Here is a 19161-nt window from a genome sequence, read left to right as displayed (position 1 = left end):
AACCAACACTGGCCAAGGGCGCTGGACAGCTCAAGGTAGAAAGGGCTGGAGAGGGAACTGGACCCTTCTCTGGAATCTCAGCAGGAGTGTCATGGGCTGAGGAGGCAGCTCTGTGGGGCACTGGGAGCAGTTTTCAGCTCCGTATAAAGAAGAAGTTGGCAATAATCAGAGCTCCTCAGAGAAGGAACAGGCGGCCACAAGAGTGAGTTAAGTCCTGTCCATAGAGGTGGGCGAGCAGGGCCCGCTCTGTGTGTGTAGTCAAGGAGATGCCCAACCTCAGACACCCCTCCAGTCCCAAGATGCGTGAGCTAACTCAGGTTCCCCAGTCAGCTTCCTCCTGGGACAAGGGCGGGCAGCTTCTGTCCTGAGCTCTGTCTGTGCCCAGCACCCTGCTAAGTCCCCTACCTACATTCTGTTGTTGAATCCTCACGACAGCCTGGTAGGGTGGCCGCCATTATTAACCCCATTTCACAGTTGGAGAAACAGAGACAGAGACACTCCCAACTTCCCCAGAGTTCTAATAGCTGGAGACTGGCAGAGACAGGACCCACATCTATCCAACTCCCAACCCCAGACTCTCAGGAGGCTCTTGGAATGTCAAAGGAAGAAGATGTTACCATGGTACAGGTGGGGAAACTGAGGACCAGAGTGGGCAGTGAGTCAGCCAAGGTCTCATGGCAAAACAGTTTTGGAGCTGGACGCAGATCCCTGAAGTCTTGGTCTGAGGCCTTTGTTTGCTGGGTGCTGGCATGAGCATGAGAGCTGACCCCATGGCCCCCAGGGTGCCCAAATATCCTGTCCACACTGCCTACTCCAAGCCCTCTTCTCATACTAAAACCCCCGAGGTGGGGAAGAGAAGGCAGCAGAGGAGGCCCACCAGGTGGTTATTCACCCCTAAATCACATTGCTCCCTTGTTCAAACCCACGGATGGCTCTGAGCCTACAGGATGGGGTCCAACTTCTTGGACCCCTCAACCTGCCCCATCTGCCTCCTCCCTCTTCCAGGGACCAGTATTTTCAGAACTCGCCTCTGTCTTTCCCCCCTCTCTCCCCTTTGCACACATTACCCTTCCCCAGAGATACCCTTTCCCTGAGCCTTGTCTCCCCCTGCTGCACACCCCCCACCCCCATTCTCCAAGGTCTGTCCCACCCATGCCAACCACCTCCTCCAAGCAGGCTCCCTTCCTCACCAACAGAAGAGATCCTTCTACCTCTGACCTCCCACAGGCCTCAGTATCTATTGCAGCGGCCACCATCTTTTGTGTAGGAAGGCAGCTAGGCAAGGTGGCAGAGGCCTCGGGCTGGCATGTGGGAGGCACCTGGGACCCTCAGGCAGATTCTTCAACCTTGCCACCCCCCAGTTTCCTTACTGTAAAATGCTGGCTGCTACACTCCCTGCTTCCAGGTTGTTGCGAGGGAAAGATAAGATGATTCAGTGTTTCACGTGATGGTTAAAAAACATGTTTTTTTTTTAAACCCAGCCTCTGCCACTGACTGGCTGTAGACTAGAGCACTGTCTAAACCTCTCAGAACCTCAGCTTCCAACTCTGTAAGATGGGGTTAGTGATGCTATCTACATGCTGCCATTGTTGAGGGCATTAAGCTCTGTAATCCATACCCTGTCTTTTCCGGTTATTTGACTTGCAGCCATCTCCTGCTCAAGACGGTCAACCCTACGAGGCAAGAGCCTCAGAGGCTCTGAGTTTGGGCTCACTTGGCACCCAGCCACTCACGTTCGCATACAGTTGGCGCCCGCTGAAAAGCGGCTGGCTGAATGGGTGACAGAACGACTGGGTGTGCGGGGGCTAAAGGCTAGATCCTTGCAACCCGGTGACACTCCCCCAGGCCACCAGGCGCCTGGCTCCCCACCCTGCCACCCTGCCCAGGCTCACCTGCTTATACTTGTACAAAAGCAGCAAGAGCAGCAGCAGCAACAAGGCCATGATGGACATGCAAGTGAGCAGCACGGGCGTGAAGAGCAGCTCCTCGGGGAGCTGTGTGTGGGCTCCTGGAAAGGGAGAGCAGAGGAGGGAGACGGCAGAGGGGGCCTTCAGGACCCTCCGCCACCACTGAGAGCAGGCCACTGCACTGCCTGGAGCACAGTAGATGCTCAGTAAATGCCTGTTGACTGAGCAGTCTCTTCTCCCCCAGAAGCCCCAGACCCTCGCAAAGCCTTCCTGTAGGCCCGCCCCCAGCCAGGGGCGGGGAGGACGGCCTCTCCAGTTCTGCTCATGCCTCGCCCCAAACCCTGCCCGAAGTCACAGCGTCTGTGGCTGGGGAACCCCTCAGGTCGTGCAGTACCCACTCCTGCCAGTGCAAGGAGCCTCTGCAGCAAGCTGGTTTAGTACCGGCTGTGGCTTCCGCGCGCGCGCACTCACACACACACACACACACACACACACACACACACACACACTAGTGATGGGTGTTCAGCTCCTACGCCTTTGGGCAGCTCTGGGCAGCTCAGAGAGACAGACCTGGAGGTTAGACTGAACTCTGCCTTCCCAGCATTTCCCTGCTGCTTCCTCGAGGGCCCTTTGGAACCACACAGCCCTTCTAAGGGTCTGAAAGCCTGGCTCATGGCCACTGGCTCTCTTCTTCCCAGACCAATAACCTTAATTCTTTCAATGCGTTTGAAGGACGTAACTTCCATTTTCCACATCAACACCAGCGTGGTTCTGAGGCCAGATCTCACCTCTGCCACTTAGGAGGTGTGTGACATTGAACGTGTGTGACTTCTCCCTAAGCCTCAGGTTCATCATCTCCCAAGCGGGAAGGAAAATAGTGCCAACCTCCTGGGGTCATGTGAGCTCGCTGAGATAATGACTATAAGGTGCTTAGCACAATGCCTGGCACAGGGTAAGCATGCAGTGAAATGTCAGTATGGTCTTTTTAATATAGGACCACCAGCAGTGAGACAGAGCAGCCACGGGCAGCTGCACGCAGAATCTGGCCCTGGTCACAGCTGCCCCAAGGCACCTGAGGGGCCACCTCTGAGCCAGTCCGAGGCTCCCACTCTGTCCTCTGCCCAGAGGGTCTCCCCGGGGCTTGCTACACAGTGGTGCTGAAACCTGGCTGTTGGAAGTCGGAAGGTGCTGTGGGTCTCTACGGCTCTGGGCCTCTCAGACCCAGACACCTGGAGCCTTTGTGCGACACAGAGAAAGGCACCCCTTCCTCTAAATGGACACAGCCTGTGTCAGCGCCCAGTGCTGGCCATCAGCCCCACCCTCCGACAGTGGCCCTGAATGGACGGGGCTGTGTCTCTGGAGGGAAGAGAGTCCAAGAGGGATGGAGGAGGCTGTCAAGGCTGGCCCTGGGGTGGGGATGGACTGTGTTCACTTGTTGCCTGTCTCTGTCACCAGGCTCTAAGCCCCATGGAGGCACTGCTCATCCGAGTGAGTGCTGGGCACATAGCAGATGCCACATATCCACACTTGTGAATTAGTGAGTGAGTTAAAGCGCAGGAAGATGAGCGGAGGGGCCAGACGAGGCCACGCTCCAGGCTGCTTTCTTTCTGGGCCTCACGGCTTGCTGCCCTTTGCCCTTCTCCTCCCTGTGTCTAGTCCCATGCGGTCCAGACTCCTCCACCTGGCCTCTTCAGGAGACCTTTGGTCAGGAGGCGCCTGGAATCAGACCCCAAGAGGTGGAACACGATGGGGCTGGGATCTGCTCCACTCTGGCACTCTGGCCCTGGCCTCCAGGGGGCTGGGGCAGTTTCCCGAGCCCGCCTCCCACCATGGGCTGGGAGGGGCAAAGGCTCACCTATAGAGATGGGCCAGAAGGTCTGGGAGCTATTCCCCACGCTGTTGAAGGCTCTACACTCATATGTCCTGTTGTGTTCCAAGGTCCCGATGGCCAGCAGGCTATGGACGATCACCTCGTGGAAGGGCACTTGGCTCAGGACCTCAGAGTGTGAGTCCTCTAGGACCAGCCCTGCAGACTCATCACACCTGGGAAGAGCAGAGTGTGGCTTAGAGCTTTGGGATGCCCAGCCCCCCTTGGCTCCGCAGCCCGGGGTGAAGAAGGTAAGCAGAGCCACTTACCTATCGGTGTGGCTCCTGCACTGCAGCCACGTGACACTGGGCTGGGGGTACCCGGAGGCTTCACAGAGCAGTGTGTCCGAGCCATTGATGAGGGTCATTGTGACCCTTACCTCCGGGGGGTCTGAGGAGAAAGAGAGGAGTGGTAGAGGGAGGGATCAGCCCCAGAGGCCCCAACTCCCCTGTGTGACCATCCTGCACTGAGCTGCTATCCCTCCATCACCCCCACCTGCAAGCCCCAGGGACCTTAGTGCCCAGCCCTCGCTCCATCACTCACATCGCAGGGTGAGCTCAAAGGTCAGGGCATTCTGGCCTCCAGCGTTTCGGGCCAAGAAGGAGTAGCGACCGGCCTCCGAGCGCTTCAGGCGAGGCAGGGAGAGGGTCGAGGTGTACCTGCACGAAAGGGGCAGGCCGTCTGGCGTGAACCCCAGTCCTGGTATGGCCCCTGCAGGACAGTGGGCTCAGACAACCTCCCTAAAGGGCTTTGTTTTATTTTTGGTAAAGCGTCCAGGGCACAAAGGCCTTGGCTAAGCCAGGTCCCCAGGCTGAGTGCCATTGAGACATGGGAAAACCAATCCAATTCCCTTAATTTCTTCTCTCGTTTATGAAGTGGTTTTGTTCTGAGGTTTAGTAGAAATGATGTCTGTGAGGTGCCGACCCTGGAAGGCACATTAGCTGCTATCTCTAAAGCACCAGCCCTGCCAGGAGGGACCGTGAGAGGGACGAGAGGCAGGATGTAGCCATGGGGCCACAGCAACCAGGGCTCAAGTCCTGGGGCTATCATTTCTTAGCTGTGTGATCTTAGACAAGTACTCGCCCTCTCTGACCCTCTGTCTCCTTTTCTGTGAGGGCAACACTGATGGTAATTAATGCACAGATTTGGCCTGAGGATTAAAGGGACATATATTCAGGGTGCTTGACACAGAGCCCGACTCATTGTAGGTACGCAGTTTAATGGTGCCCTTTGCTGCAGAAAAGACCTGGAAGCAAATGAGAAACATGTCAGTTATCCTCAGCTGATTCCAGGTAATTTTTTGTTTTTTTCTTTTCTTAAGCCCTATTTTGGCATTTGTCCGTAACGGACGTGCATAATTTAGGTAATAAATAAGTTGTTTAAAAAAACATTATAGGGGCACCTGGGTGGCGCAGTCGGTTAAGCGTCTGACTTCAGCCAGGTCACGATCTCGTGGTCCGTGAGTTTGAGCCCCGCATCAGGCTCTGGGCTGATGGCTCAGAGCCTGGAGCCTGTTTCCGATTCTGTGTCTCCCTCTCTCTCTGCCCCTCCCCTGTTCATGCTCTGTCTCTCTCTGTCCCAAAAATAAATAAAAACGTTGAAAAAAAATTTAAAAAAAAAAAACAAAAAAAACATTATAGCATCTAATTATAAATCCTACTAGACTAAAACCCATGGTATGCAAAGGGCAATCTCTTCCAGCCAGAACTTTGGTGTCCAGAACCCCTGCACTCATCTGCTTGGTAAGCTGAAAGAATTTAACTTCTTTTTGCCGGACTCAAAGTCACCGTTATGAACACATCCATCACATGAGCTAAGTTTGGTGGCTGTTTGGTGCCCCGGGTTATCTGCCCTGTGCTGGATGGCCCCACGCTACTGCATTTTGGGGGAGCTCCATGGTTTCTTTCCACAATGTCCCTGTTGCTTATGGACCAATGTTTCACCTGTCCCTGGACTGTCCCCCTCCCAGGGGTCGATAGGTTCCAGATTCAGAACTTCTGCTTTAGACAAGGGGAGGCTCGAAATCCTGACCAGAATGGGTGAGAAGGAAACTGAGAAGAGAAAAATGAGGACAAGGAAACATTTTTGTTCTGTTGAACATTTCGTTCTGTGCTGATTCTGACAACTGGAAAGCAGGAGTCCAGGATTTAATGAGGTCTGGGCTTCAGCAGCTAGAAAGAGAACCCCAGAGAGTTCTGGAGTTGGAAGACGGCTGAAGGATTATCTGCCCCAGGGGATGGTAAAAACATTTCCTTGCCTGAGTCAGTTATAATGAAAATACTGTTTGGGACTGTGTCAAGAAGGACTCCGAGGCTGCATTTGGACCCTGAAGGAAAGAGTTCAAAAATGGATTAGAATTAGAGATATCTATCAAGAGTGTGGGAGGGGAAGCGGTTGCACGCACAGCGCACGCTTGCTGTCCTTGAACGCTGGACTCTCCTTCAAATAGAAGCGGGTGAAGCAACTATCGTTTTGACACGTGCCATGGTGTTTCTCCCGTGGAGGAGACTCTTTTGTGTAGAAGTCTACATTGGTGAGGCCACTTTGGATGGGAAAGTAACACCCTGAGGACGTAAGGAGACAGGAAAAAGGGACTTCTAACATGTGTTTGCAGGAGAAGCAAGAGTCTGGAAGTGGAGAGATGGGAGAAAAGAGGAGATACAGTGAGATGGCACTTTGTGAGAAGAGTTTTGAGCCTGTGGACAAGAATAGCTAGTGAGAAATTCTCAGAAGCGGGCCACCACAGGCCTTTCAAGAACTTTTGATGTATACGTGATCATGTGATGTGAATTCTCTCTACCCCCCAAACCCATGTATGTGGCAGAGTCCCTGTGCAGTCCTTATTACGAGTGTGTTTAGTAGAAATCATGGAGCAGTGGTCTTCTGTATTTGGATCGGCCGCAAAAGAAGAGAATGAGATTAAGAGTTCTTGAGTGAGCAGGAGAGTGCACACCCCCAAGAAATGGTAGAGCTCTTGAGGAGGGCATTGGATCTCCCACGGATGTGGGACAGAGGGGCAAGCCAATTTGATTTCAATCTCAAACACAGATGATTGATATCGAGGTTCTAAGATCAGGGAAAGTGAGACAGAGAAAGGGGAAGGGACTCAAGGTCACCAGCAAGGTTGAGACGTGACCCAGTCAGTGTCCTGCCTCCTGGCGGAAGCATTCCCCTTCTGGATGTGGGCCTCTCCAGATGGGAGCTGATAGGTGGTACCTGTATGTGTCCTTGATGGTGACAAAATTGAGCTTGTCCTGGTAGTCAGAGAAGGGTCCCAGATAGGTCCAGTTAAGACTTTCTAGGCCTGGGTAGGCCTCCACCTTGACCTGGAGATCAACCTTCTCACCCACAGTCACCTCCTGGAGGAGACTCTGCTCAGAGGTCAAGTTCAAGTAGGCACTCTCTGGAAAGTGTAACACATAAAGATCTGGCATTAGTGGGAAGATGTCTCAGTTGGTTTGTTCACTGGTGATCTACCCATTCATTCAGCCATTCAGCTGGACCCTTCCTGAGTGCCTACTATGTGCCAGGCACACAGCCCCCACCTCTAACCAAAACTTTCCCTCTGACATCTTCCTGCTTACCACTGCCCCATAGAAGCCCAAACTCTTCTCTTCACTGAGTCCCTGGGAGAACCTGGACAAATTTTGATTCTCCTTGCTACCTCTGCCTCCTTATCTGTATAACAAAGAGATTGAGTATATTTGTGTTGTTGTAACTTTTTGAAACTTTTTCAGTAGCAAAAACATAAAAATCTTCTGTTTTTTTCAGATGCCCTCACCTATTTCCCCTTCTCCTGGTAATAGTTCAGGCAGCGAGGCTTCCACATCCAGCTCTAAGCAGGCATGTGACTCAGGCCAGCCAGTCAAGGTGATGCCCCCTTTACACCAGTGAGTGGTTTGGGGTAGGCACTTGTGCCCATGGGTCCATGACACTTATTTCCATGATTTTTGTTGGAGCTCTGAGAAAGGAGAAGCCCTAATTCCACTCAGGTTGTCAAGCCTGATGCTGCTAGGGGTCCCACAAGAAAAATGTACAGCTGAGAGTTGAGAAACAACTAGAAGCAACTAGATCCAATTTACCTGAAGCTCATATCCATGGGCTTTTTAGCTATAAGGCTGATGAAAATCCCCCTGTGATTAGGCCAGCTTAAGTTGGTTTCTGTTACCTGTGCCTGAAAGAGTCCTGACTAGTTTCTTCTAATTAAATCTTGCGTGAATTAAAATCAAGTTGCCGTGGTTGAATCTCAGGCAGAGGAGCTATGGCAAGAATCCCCATGTACTCAGCTTCTCCATGCCTCTAATGGAAGCCCCTGAAATGCTTTCTTAAATCCCCCAAGACTTTGCAAAAAGCTCTGGACTAGATGATATACAGGGGCTCCTCTCCTTACTCAGCTCCATGAAATCTAATATTCACTCTTCTACCCTGTGATGTACCTGTTCCAAAGCCCCTGTGGGTCCCCAATCACCTCTACTATACAGATATGCATTTAAGGCTCTCTTCAATCAATTCTCCTCCTCAGGCCCATCTAGCTGTCTCCCCTCTTCCTACACACACACACACACACACACACACACACAATGCTCCACCCCACCCATCTGGGTCTCCTAACATCCCATGAACACACCACACCGCAGCCATTCCAGCCAAGCTTGGAGGTTTTGTTCAAGCCACTTTCTCCCCAGGAACACTGTCCTCTTCCTTTTTTCTATTTAGATCCTTCTCATCCTTCAAGGCTCCTCCCCGTCAGGGGGTCTCCACCCACCACTCCAGGCCACAGGGAGCTCTCCCTCCTCTGGACTCCTGCCACCCTTCTAGACGACACATTCATGACGTACCACATCAACACTACTTTGCGCATCTGCCTCTCCCTTCGGCTGGTCATCTTTTCTATCCAACTAATCTGTGAGCTTCCTGGGTGAGGCTTTCGTCTTCTCTCTCCAACAGAGAACGTCTATCTATCCATCCTGCATCCATCTTCTCACCTCCTTCAGCACCACCCTTATCAAGCCACCGTAACCTCTAGCTTCGGCGACTGCAGTAGCCTCCTAACTGCCCACCCCGCCTCCATTTCCACCCTCAACAAAGTGGGTGAGAGTAAGTGTCACATTCCTTTACTCAAACCCACCCATGGGCACCCCATCTTTCTCAAGGGGAAAAGCCCAAGTCCTTACATTGGCTCACCGAGCCGAGCCCTGTGGAATCTGCCACCTTGCCCCCTCCCTCTTTGACTTCACCTTGTGCCACTCTTCCTCCCGAACTCTGCGCCAGCCACACCGGCTGACCTGTGCCTTGCGCGTGGTGAGCACAGTCCTGCCGTAAGGACAGTGCTTGCTGTCTGCCCGGAGCTCTGTTCTGCAGGATATCTGCCTGGCTTACCCCTTCCCCAACTTCAAGTCATTGCTCAAGTGTCAGCTTCCCAGTGAGACCTTCCTTGATGACTACCCAATTTAAAATTCTTTTTTAACGTTTATTCATTTTTGAGAGACAGAGATAGAGCATGAGTGGGGGAGAGGAAGAGACAGAGGGAGACACAGAATCCAAAGCAGTCTCCAGGCTCCGAGCTGTCAGCACAGAGCCCGACACGGGGCTCAAACCCACAAACTGTGAGATCATGACCTGAGCCGAAGCCGGACACTTAACCGCCTGAGCCGCCCAGGTGCCCCTTTTTTTATTATTATTTTTCACGTTTATTCATTTTTGAGAGAGCACGAGTGGGGGAGGGGCAGAGAGAGAGGGGGTGACCACCCGATTTTAAAAAGCAACCCTATAGAATTGATTTGGTTTTCAAGATTTATTTTGCTCATTGCTGTCTTTTCCCAACTAAAGCACAAACTTCATGTGGGCAGGGGTCTCCGTGTCTTTGCAGCTGTATCCTCAGCATCCAGAACACTGTCTGACCAGAAGTGTTCATGGACACAAACGTTTATTGAGTGACTACTATAGACGTGCACTAGAAAACACATAGGATTAGAACTCTTAACTGGGGAACAATTCTTTGGGCTCCTCTCCTCCTTTACCCCCCACAGCTCCCAGCACAGAGTGGGGCCCACAGCAGAGGTCGCGTCTACTGTGCATCTAGCCTAGTGCGGGTGCCATCATGGTGGTGACTGTCATGCTTCTCTCCCCTCCACCCCTCGTTTAATACACAAGTCATGGCCAGACCCAAATGACTCAGCCTGTCTTGACCTTTGCTTCTCCAGCCTCTGATCTTCCATCCAGTGCACAAGGCGTCAGACTGGCCTTCTCAGATAACATCTCCTGTGCACACTTAGGCAGCATTTACTCTGTGCCAGGGTATATCTACAGATTCACTTAATTCTCACAACAAACCTCTGAGACAGTTCCTGCTGATACCGTTAGTATCCCATTTTGCAGTGGAGCAAGCTGCTGGTCGTTAGCAGGGTCAGCTTGGAGTGCTGCCTGGGAGTGTGGGCTCCCGGCCGCCACGAAGCACCCCACCACGCAGCCTGATCCCGCCATTCTCCTCTAAAGCTCTCAATGACTTCCAACCGGATATGATGCAAACTACCCGCCCATTTTACTGGCTGGATACCGCCTCCATCTCTGCACCTCCTTGGCCACTTGTCACACCCCTCCACATCCCTGCCATTGTCAACTTCTTTTGATGCCTGAAATGCCCTCCGCTCCCTTTACCTTTGGGCCTGACATACGCGGTGTGGTTCCTCTTCCTTTCCCACCCTTCTACCTAGCTAACCTACCTCCATTCTTTTGGGCCTAGCTTAGGCCACACTGTCCAAGCCAGGATTGGGGGACCCCCTTGGTGTTCCCAGGACACCCCGTACTTCCTGCCTGATCACACTGGGTGAGCATTGTCTGCTCCTGTGTCCATCTGACGTGAGTGTTGCAGGCATGAAGGAATGAATGAGGGAGTGAGCCGCAAAGTAGGTCCCTCCTGGACACTGATCACAAAACAAAATGCAGTAATGCACTGTAGGAGCTCCAGGGAGGAAGCGAGGGATTCTGGGGGAGGATCTGGGAAGGACTCCAGAGGTGTGGCTCCCTAGCCAGGCCCAAGATAAGGGAAATCTAGCGCAGGTGTTCTTAACAGCGTCTCCTCATTCTCCACCATCAGCCCCCTCCTTCCCAATCCCCTTATACACCCCCTCACCTCAGGATCCCCGTCAACCCTCCCCCATCACCCTAATGCTCACCTACCACCTGGAAGACCATGGAGGCGGAGTGGTTGCCCCAGGCGTTGGTGGCCGTGCAGGAGTAGTTGCCAGCATCTTGGAAGCTCACGTGATCGAGGTTGAGGGTCAGGACTTTTTGGTAACGGTTATCATGGAAGTCGGATTGTTGAGAGATTGTGAGCTGTAGCCAGAAGGAATGGATATGCTATACCAGGGTTGTTGAGGGATTAGAAAACTCTAGGTTCAAATCCTCAGCCTTTAAAGATTACTATCTGCCTTTTCTTGGGCAAGGGACTGGACTCTGAGCCTCAGTTTCTTCATCTGTAAAATGGCACTAACACTGGCCCCTGCTCCTAGGGTTGTAGTGAAGAACAATGAACGATTACACGTAAATGGGGGTAGAGTTGTGCTTGGCACAACATAAGCACAGTGGGACAGGAAGGGGCTCTTAGATGCAGCCCCAAACCATTCCCTTTTACTCCCTCTGCTTCCCTCTCACCTTTATATTCCTGGGCTTCAAGGTGGCCTAGGAACCCCTTGCTAAGTCAGAAATGAACTGACCTCTGACTCTTGTCAACAGGCTGGGGCAAAGGTCATGGGACAAGGGGGTAGAGTACCACCTCCCTTCCCCTACAAGATTCAATGACATGAGCCTGAATCCTGGTCCTGAATCAGCTGTTGACGAGCAACGGGTGCACTCCCCTCTCTGGGCCTGGCCCATGCCCTCAGTCTAGAAAGCCAGCTCCCAGCGAGGCTGGGCTCGGTCTTGCCAGGCCTGGTGTGCTGGCAGGGTGGGCACACTTCACCCTGCTGTCTCCCCAGGGACTGACCTTGGTGTCTCCATGACGGAGGGAGACGTCAAAGTTAACATCAATGTTGCTGGCTGAGCACACGATCTGGGCAGCCTCTCCTTGAATCCGCACCAGCTCTGCAGGCTCCAGCGTCAACGTCGCAGGCCCGGAGATGTCTGAGGCCAAGGGAAGCAACCCATGAACACCCAGGCCTGAGCCGTTGCTCTGCTCAGGGCCAGGCTACTGGCTGGGGCCCCCACCATGCTCCCATCCCAAATCCTGGGGGTGGGGGGTCAGCCTTGAGGCCCCAGACAGCAAATCCTGTCTTTTGTACAGACTCTCTGAAGTCCACTTCCCTTCATCACCCCACCTCTCCCCAGTGTCACCCCGTTTTCTGCTTTGGATTCCTGCAACAGCCACTTGGAAGGCCCCCACTCCCCCTCTGACCCCTGTACAACCCAGATGCCTCACAGCAGCCCAAGTGAGCTCTTAAGAATGTAAATTGTGTCACGTCTGTGTCCTGGGCCAGTATCGGGCGGCTTCCCACTACTCTCGGGATACAAGCCCGGGCCCATTACTGACCGCTGAGCGCCTGCCGCCTGGTGCTCACCACCCTGCAGCCGCACCGGCCTTCCCACCTCACACACTGTACACTCGCCCGCCCTCCCGGAGCTTTCCCTTCAACGCTGCGAGTGGGTGGCCGCTCTCTTCCTTCAGATCTTTCGCTCAGAGAAGCCGTCTGTGACCAGTCAGCTGAATTCGCCTCACCCCACCCCACACACATCCAGCTTTCTCCGGCTTGGTTTCTTGTTCATCCCAGTTGAAACGTTATTTGCTCTCTAGTCTGTTTCTCCTGGAAAGATGTCAAATCCCCACAGGCGACATCCCCAGCGGCCAGGACAGTGCCTGATATAGAGCAGGTGTTGAATTAAAGTTCATGGCTATTGCTGTCATTGGAAGAAGATCTAATCCAGTTTTGCAAGGTCCAGAGACACTAAGGGACTCATCCAAGGTCACCAGGGCTCCAGGGCCCTGCCAGATGGAGTGCGGGGAAAGAGACCTAAGGACTTCCTCTGTCCACATAGTGGGGTCCTGTGACTTCCTGAACAGGTTTCATGGCCTTAAAACCCCAGGGCATTGGGCCAACCATACCACTCTTACCCTGGCCCTCATTGCAGGGACCTGATTCCTGTCTCAAGCCCAGGTGTCGAGCCTGTTACTCACACCAGTCATTCCAGAAACCAGAATCCAGTCCATCAGCCTAGTCAGGGCAAGGGGGAAAGGAATGAAGTTTCACCACACCACTGTCACCCCCACAGTGAGAGCCTTCCTGTGTGCCCACACCCACCTCCCCAGCACTCAGCTCCCCACCCTTCCTGCGTGTGCCCAGCACCTGGCACCAGGCCGGCACTGGTGGGAAATCCATGTCTGACGGTGTGGGGCCGCTTTGGGCCCTCCTTCTGTTCCTGGAACATTCAAGGCCTGTTCCCACCTCATGGCTTTGTACCTGCTGTTTCCTCTGCCGAGGCACAGCTTCGCACAGCCACCTGCTCCCCATCATTCATAGTTCAGCTCGAATAAAATGGCACCTTCTCAGAGAGCCTCCCCTCCCACACACACCCTCTCCTCCATCACCTTGTGAGACCATCTGCATAGCGTGTCTCATGAGCTGAGGTCACTTCCCAGCAGGTGCCCCATGGGCGACCATGGTACAATCGGAAGAAGCCCAAGAAGGGGGCACCCCATTACTCTCCATCAGGCCCGGGCCCTGCCGCAGCTCGTACGTCTGCCGGCTCTCTGGCCCTCCCGGCCCCACGCACCTTTCTGCACTTTAAGCCAGATGCCCATCGATGTCACCGTCCTGCCATCTACTCGCGCACTGCATTGGTAGACGTGATTCTCAATGAACTTGGCCTTGTGGATGGTGAAGCCATGCCAGGGCGAGAAGGAATAGTTGGTTTGGCGCAAGACGGGCCGGCCACGCACCCGCACCAGCGAGACGCCTGCCTCCAACGCTGGGTCAGTAAGCAGGCAGGGCAGCAACGCATCCTGACCTTCCAACACCGTCACTTCCTGGGCCAGCACCTTCCAAGGCCGAGCAGGGTCTGGGGCAGAGGGGATACAGGGTTACAACTGTCCTCCCTCCACCAGGCCGAGTGGTCCCTGAACCCTGGGGACAGGGAGGCTCAGAGAAGCTGATCGTTTGCCTGAGGTCACACAATACCAGAGAAGCTCAGCCGGTGCTTTAGAGTGGGGACGCTGGAGCCAGGTTCAGCCCTATTACTTGGTGCTGTGCGACTGTGGGCAAATGACTCAACCCCACCAGCCTCTGGAAAATGGCTGTAACCATGGAGCCTACCTCACAGGGTTATTATGAGGACTACATCAAACTGGAAGGACTGCACAGGTTTTTGTTAATGGCAGGCACTCAGTACATGTGGAACTGGCTTCTTATGGCTGTGAATATTAGGGCCCAGCCCTCCCGCCCATTCCCAGTGGGACCTGTTGGGCCAGGCCTCTTGGGGGTGGGCTCAGAGTCCTCACCTTTGACATAGAGGTGGATGGTGGCATTGCCCCCCTGGGGGTTTCCAGGCTCAGTGCAGTGATAGGTCCCCGTGTTTTGGAAGGTGGCATTATTCGTGGTCAGGATGCTGCTGGGGGGATCGAGGTCCAGGTTCCAGTGCGGGGAGATGGGGCCGTCCCATTCCACGCTGCCGTTGCCCACACATCGCAGGGTCACTGTTGTGCCTGGCTCCACGACCAGCTCAGGGCCGCTGGGCTGTATCACTGGGACCCCTTGAGCTGGGGTTGGGGGGTGGCAAATAGACAGAAGTGAGGCCTGAGGAGACGCTTCCTGGTCTGATGATCCTGGCCTCTGAGATGGGGAGTGCCCTGGCAGGGGTGGTGCAAGTGCGGGCATTCAGCTGTGATTTGGAATCACCTTACACAAGTCCCTGTCCCCTCTGTCATGTGCTCAGCCCCCCCACCCCCACTTCAAACCTGCTTGGGGATGGCTTGATGTCCAGCAGCCCCCTCCTCTGAGAAACGGAGACTGGGAGCTTTCTCAGCGTCTAGTCACCTGCTGTCCCACGGGGTCTCCCCCAGACTCCTGCCTCAGTCTTCCCAGCCTCCCCAGGGGTTGACCCCTTCGGCCCCATGGACAAAGCGAGCCGTATCCCTTGTGCCAAGCCCAGGACCTGGCTCCAAGCAGGGGACTCAAACAAGCAAAGGAAAAGACAAATGGATGGAATGTTCATGGCAAAGTCCTCCGACTTAATCTATATGGGAAAGAAGAAAAGGGTCATAGGATCTCAGCCCAGCAGTGTTAGAAGGGTTCTGAGAGTCTTCTGTCATGCCCGCTCCCACCATTGGACATCTGGTCTGCAGCACAGGGGGATGGTTCAGAGGCTCTGTGCCTCAGTTGCCCCACCTATAAAATGGAGGCAATAATTTGTACCCATTTATTGGGATGCCGGGAGGTTTAAATGCATGGAAAGCCTTTGGGACCTCACCTGTCACCAAATAAATAGTAAGGATTGGTCAGCAGTCCAGCCCAGCACCCCAGCACTGCTCTGTTTACTAGGAAGCCAATCTCTTTTAAGGAAAATTTGCTTGAAGGAGAAAAGAGAACTTGCAGCCCATATCAGGCCCTCCGGGAAGAAGGCCCGCTGCCTCTGCAGTGTCAGCATTTTTCCAGGGCTGAAAATAGGGGCAAAGGAGGGAAGTGAGAGCTGATTCAAGGCCTTGGGGGGGGGCTGCCAGGCGCCCCTGAGCCTGTGTGGGCGGAAGCACATTGCTGGCGTCCAGCCCGGCCCCCGGTTTCCGCTCAGCCTGCAGCCCTTCCCCCCACGGATGCTCTCACTTCTGTTTCCTGGCCCTCCTGGCTACTGTCCCCTCTCCAGGGGCGAGACCCCCAGGAGAGGGAGTGCCGCCTGCTGCACACTGGAACATTCTGGGTTGCAGGGCCTGGCTCTCCCACTGACCAACTGGGTGCTCCCGATGAATCTGACCCCTCTACTCTAGTGACAGGGACAGGGACAGGGACACTCCTCCCCCCAGGGAATTGGCTGAATTCAGGGTGTCTCACTGTCCTGCACGAAAGTCCCTCAAATGGTTATTTCCACCCCATCCCCACCACAGACTTCAGAATTGGAAAGATCTTCCCTGTCAAATTATTTCAGGATGACTCAAGTTCTGTTTTGATTTTATACCCATCAGAGGCGCAGGTTGCCTCTCTGCCTGAGCCTCTGATCAGCATGAAGAATTGAGCGAACTGGTGAATTCTGCCAAGCCCACCCGACACCTGGGGGTTTTTATCCCTCCTGGGCCACGTGACCACCAGGGAGAGGGGCAGGTGCCATTTCTGACAGGCTGTCCCCAAATCCCAACAGAGCTGGTGCTGCCCCATTACAGCCGCAGCAGTGCGGCAACCCCCACCCGGGGTTTTACTGCAGGTGAGAGCTTGGACTATGGGGTCACACCCCCTTGGTCTGAAACTTGGTTCTCCCTGATGCTGGGTAGGTCACTTATCCTCTCTGACCCTCAGCTGCTCTTCCATCCAATGGGATTAGTCCGTGTCCACCTCTGAGGTCTTGGGAGGATTCGATGAGGTAATACGCAGTCCTTGTCTCAGTCAACTGCTGGTGGCCTGGACTACTGCTTCAGTGGAGACATTTCTAACCCCCCTTCTGGTCCTGACACTCTAATATCTAAAGTTTTGAACCTTTAAAGGTCACAGTCTGTGACCGTACCATTGGCGATCTCGGATTCTGTGATTCTTGCTGTGGTCCCCTTCTGCACCTGCCTGGTCTCACAGGCACCTTCTCCCTTCCCCTCCCCTGCCCTGTCTCTCTAGTGGCTGTCTCGGCTTCCTGGAAATGTGGTCAGAGAAATGTGTCCTGTTTTGTCTTGTCCTGTTGTCCCGGACATTCATGCAGAGCAAGGCTGACACCCTCAACTTCTGCCCCTAACTTCCCCCTGCTGGCTTGGCCAGTGGGGAGAGCCTGCTCAGGCCAGTCCTCCTTGGGCTGGGGGCTGGGGCTTGGCAGACACTGACCAAGGTCCCCTTCTGTGCCTGTCTCTCATCTCAGCTCCCAGGGTGTCCCCCAACTTCCACTCCTCTCCCTCAACCCACACACACATGGCACTCCAAGGCCTGGGACGTAGCCCCCTCATCAGACCGGGATCTTAAGGAGCCTCTAACCATCTCTAGGGTGTTCAGAGCCTGGCCCTTGACTCCCTCACAGCAGCCCTCGCCCGCCACTCACTCATGACTGGTCTGTTGGGCTAAAAGCTGAGGCTTCCAGCTTGCTGCCTCCCATCTTTTCCTTCTTCTGGTTCTGGAGGCTGGACAACCTCCCCACCCCCAACAGGGTTCCACGGGCAAATTCTGGGCATGAAGACAGGACAAGGCAGTGAAATAAAACCCATAGAACTTTCTAGAGAGAGGGGAATAGTTTTATCTTAATTGGGATGGTGGGTACACAAATGTATATGTTTGTCAAACCTCATCAGGCTGTATATTTAAGAATCTGTACATTCTACTGCAAGTAAATTACATCTCAATTAAAAAAACAAAAACAACCAGACACACTCAAGCCCAGAGACGTTGGGCCAGAAAAAGACCTTCAGTGGGGTGGGCCATCTCCTCATCGGGGACTAGACGTACCTCCTCCCCAGGATCCTGCAGCCCCAGAACTGTGAGGAGGCCAGAGCTGATGCTGCCTTCCCACCCTACTCCAGCCCTATCCTGGCCCAAGATACCTCCAAATAAGCATGTGATCAAATAGAACTGTAGCTACAAGCCAGGCCGCCAGTCCCTCGCCTCCAGTTAGGCACCCTCCTGGGAAGGCGATTCTTACCAGTGTGGCTCTACCAGCGAGTTGGAGGCAGGGTAGCAGCCTACGTCTGGGAGGGTTCTGGCCAGGGAGTCCCTCACTGCCCTCCCCCCAGCCCCCCCCACCACCGCCCCAGGCCCTCCTCTCATCTCCTCCCAAATTCACCTCACCTGAGCCCTGGGCCAGAGAGGCTAACCTCTTATCTCTCCTTCCAGCCCCTTCCGCAAGCCTCTGGAGGAATGATCCTCCCCCCTCTGGCCTTTCCAAGTTGGGTCCTGCCTACTCTCCACAGCTCATGGGCTGGCAGAATTGGCAGAGCCATCAGGAGCTCTCTAGGGCCTCCCTACTAGGCATAGGTCTGGACCAGCAGCTTTGGCCTCTCCTAGGAGCTTGTTAGAAGTGCAGAATCTCACGTTGTACCTGGGACCCACTGAGTCAGGATGTGCATTGTGACAAGATCCCCAGGTAATCTGTATGCATAGCAAAGTTTGAAAAGCATCGTTTTAGTCTAGTTCACCACTGCCCCCAACACCTGCCATTGGACAGATGAGGACACAGCAGCCCTGAGAGCATCAGGGGCTTGTTCAGGACACATGGTGAGCCAACATCTTAGCTGGAATGGATCCACAGCCCTGGCTGGGCTGGTTCCACCCCACCCATACCCTCTTTTCCTCCGCTGCCTTTCCAAAGCAGATACCTGCAAACCTGTAGTCCAGGCTGGGAGAGATGCAGGCACAGAGTGGGGACACCCGTGAGGAGCAGGGGTTTACAGAGTCCTTGCACAGGGGCCGCCTGTGTCACTCATTTCTGCCCCCCCCAACCCCCAGAGTCCCTGGTCTTACCATGCCAAGCTGTGGCCACCAGCAGGACCAGCAGAGCCCTTGGGCCCATGGCCTCAGTGGGGAGGCAGCAGGATGATGCAGGGCAGAGGGGTGGGCAAGGCCCTGGAGTCTCAGCGCTAGCTCCGTAGTGACCAGGACCACTGGGCATACGTTCCTCTCTGCTGTACTGGCTGTTTCTCTTGTTTTCCTCTTCCTCCTCCTCCTCCTTGGGCTGATCCCCTTCTTCCTCTTTTAGCTAGGCAAGGCAACCACAGAGTTTGGAAATCTTGGGTCTTTAGAAGAAAACAAAGCCATGACCCCCAGGGGGAGGGGTTGGAGTCTAGGACAGGGCCAGTCTGAGCCTGGGGGAGCTGGCTAAGTTTAGGGCCCTTCTGAAACCACCTCCCAAGGATCCTGGCAGAAGAGACATGCCCGAGGTCAAGCAGACAGTCAGTAGCACAAAGGGAGGGGTCTCCAGAGTGGCCAGACAGCTCTGGCTTAGCCAGAAGGAAAGTTAGGTTGGTCTGGGAGAGCTTCATGATAGAAGCAAGAAACTTCTATTTACAGGACACTCCCCAGCTGAGCCCTTTACATTCACTGATTCCTCTGGTTTCTGTAGAACCTTTATGTGATGGGTACTATTGCCATTCCCATTTTGCAAATGGAAAGACTGAGGCTCGGAGAGATCAAGCATCTTAAACTTCTCCATAGTTACATGGCTACCAGATGGCAGAGGTGGGATTTTGATCTAGGCAGCCTGGTTGTAGAACTCCCTTTACGTTGC

General features: G+C 54.1%; 1 protein-coding gene across 1 annotated transcript in view; it reads right to left on the bottom strand.

The window, feature by feature from the left end:
- The window catches only part of CSF1R (colony stimulating factor 1 receptor), a 29714-nt gene extending 11072 nt beyond the window's left edge, over nucleotides 1-18642 (bottom strand). Inside the window, exons 1-10 of the mRNA XM_027077028.2 lie at nucleotides 18399-18642; nucleotides 14264-14521; nucleotides 13540-13824; nucleotides 11759-11895; nucleotides 10950-11109; nucleotides 6991-7177; nucleotides 4318-4433; nucleotides 4044-4164; nucleotides 3763-3950; nucleotides 1893-2008 (exon numbers count right to left, since the gene is read on the bottom strand). Coding sequence (XP_026932829.1) covers nucleotides 1893-2008; nucleotides 3763-3950; nucleotides 4044-4164; nucleotides 4318-4433; nucleotides 6991-7177; nucleotides 10950-11109; nucleotides 11759-11895; nucleotides 13540-13824; nucleotides 14264-14521; nucleotides 18399-18546 — 1716 coding nt within the window. The 5' untranslated portion in view covers nucleotides 18547-18642. The remainder of the gene's footprint in view (nucleotides 1-1892; nucleotides 2009-3762; nucleotides 3951-4043; nucleotides 4165-4317; nucleotides 4434-6990; nucleotides 7178-10949; nucleotides 11110-11758; nucleotides 11896-13539; nucleotides 13825-14263; nucleotides 14522-18398) is intronic.
- Nucleotides 18643-19161: the final 519 nt, after the last annotated feature.

This window comes from Acinonyx jubatus, chromosome A1 (genome assembly GCF_027475565.1).
Source record: "Acinonyx jubatus isolate Ajub_Pintada_27869175 chromosome A1, VMU_Ajub_asm_v1.0, whole genome shotgun sequence".
Taxonomy (NCBI): Eukaryota; Metazoa; Chordata; class Mammalia; order Carnivora; family Felidae; genus Acinonyx; species Acinonyx jubatus.
The sequence above is the reverse complement of the archived record's forward strand: the minus strand, read 5'-3'. Positions and strand labels throughout refer to the sequence as shown.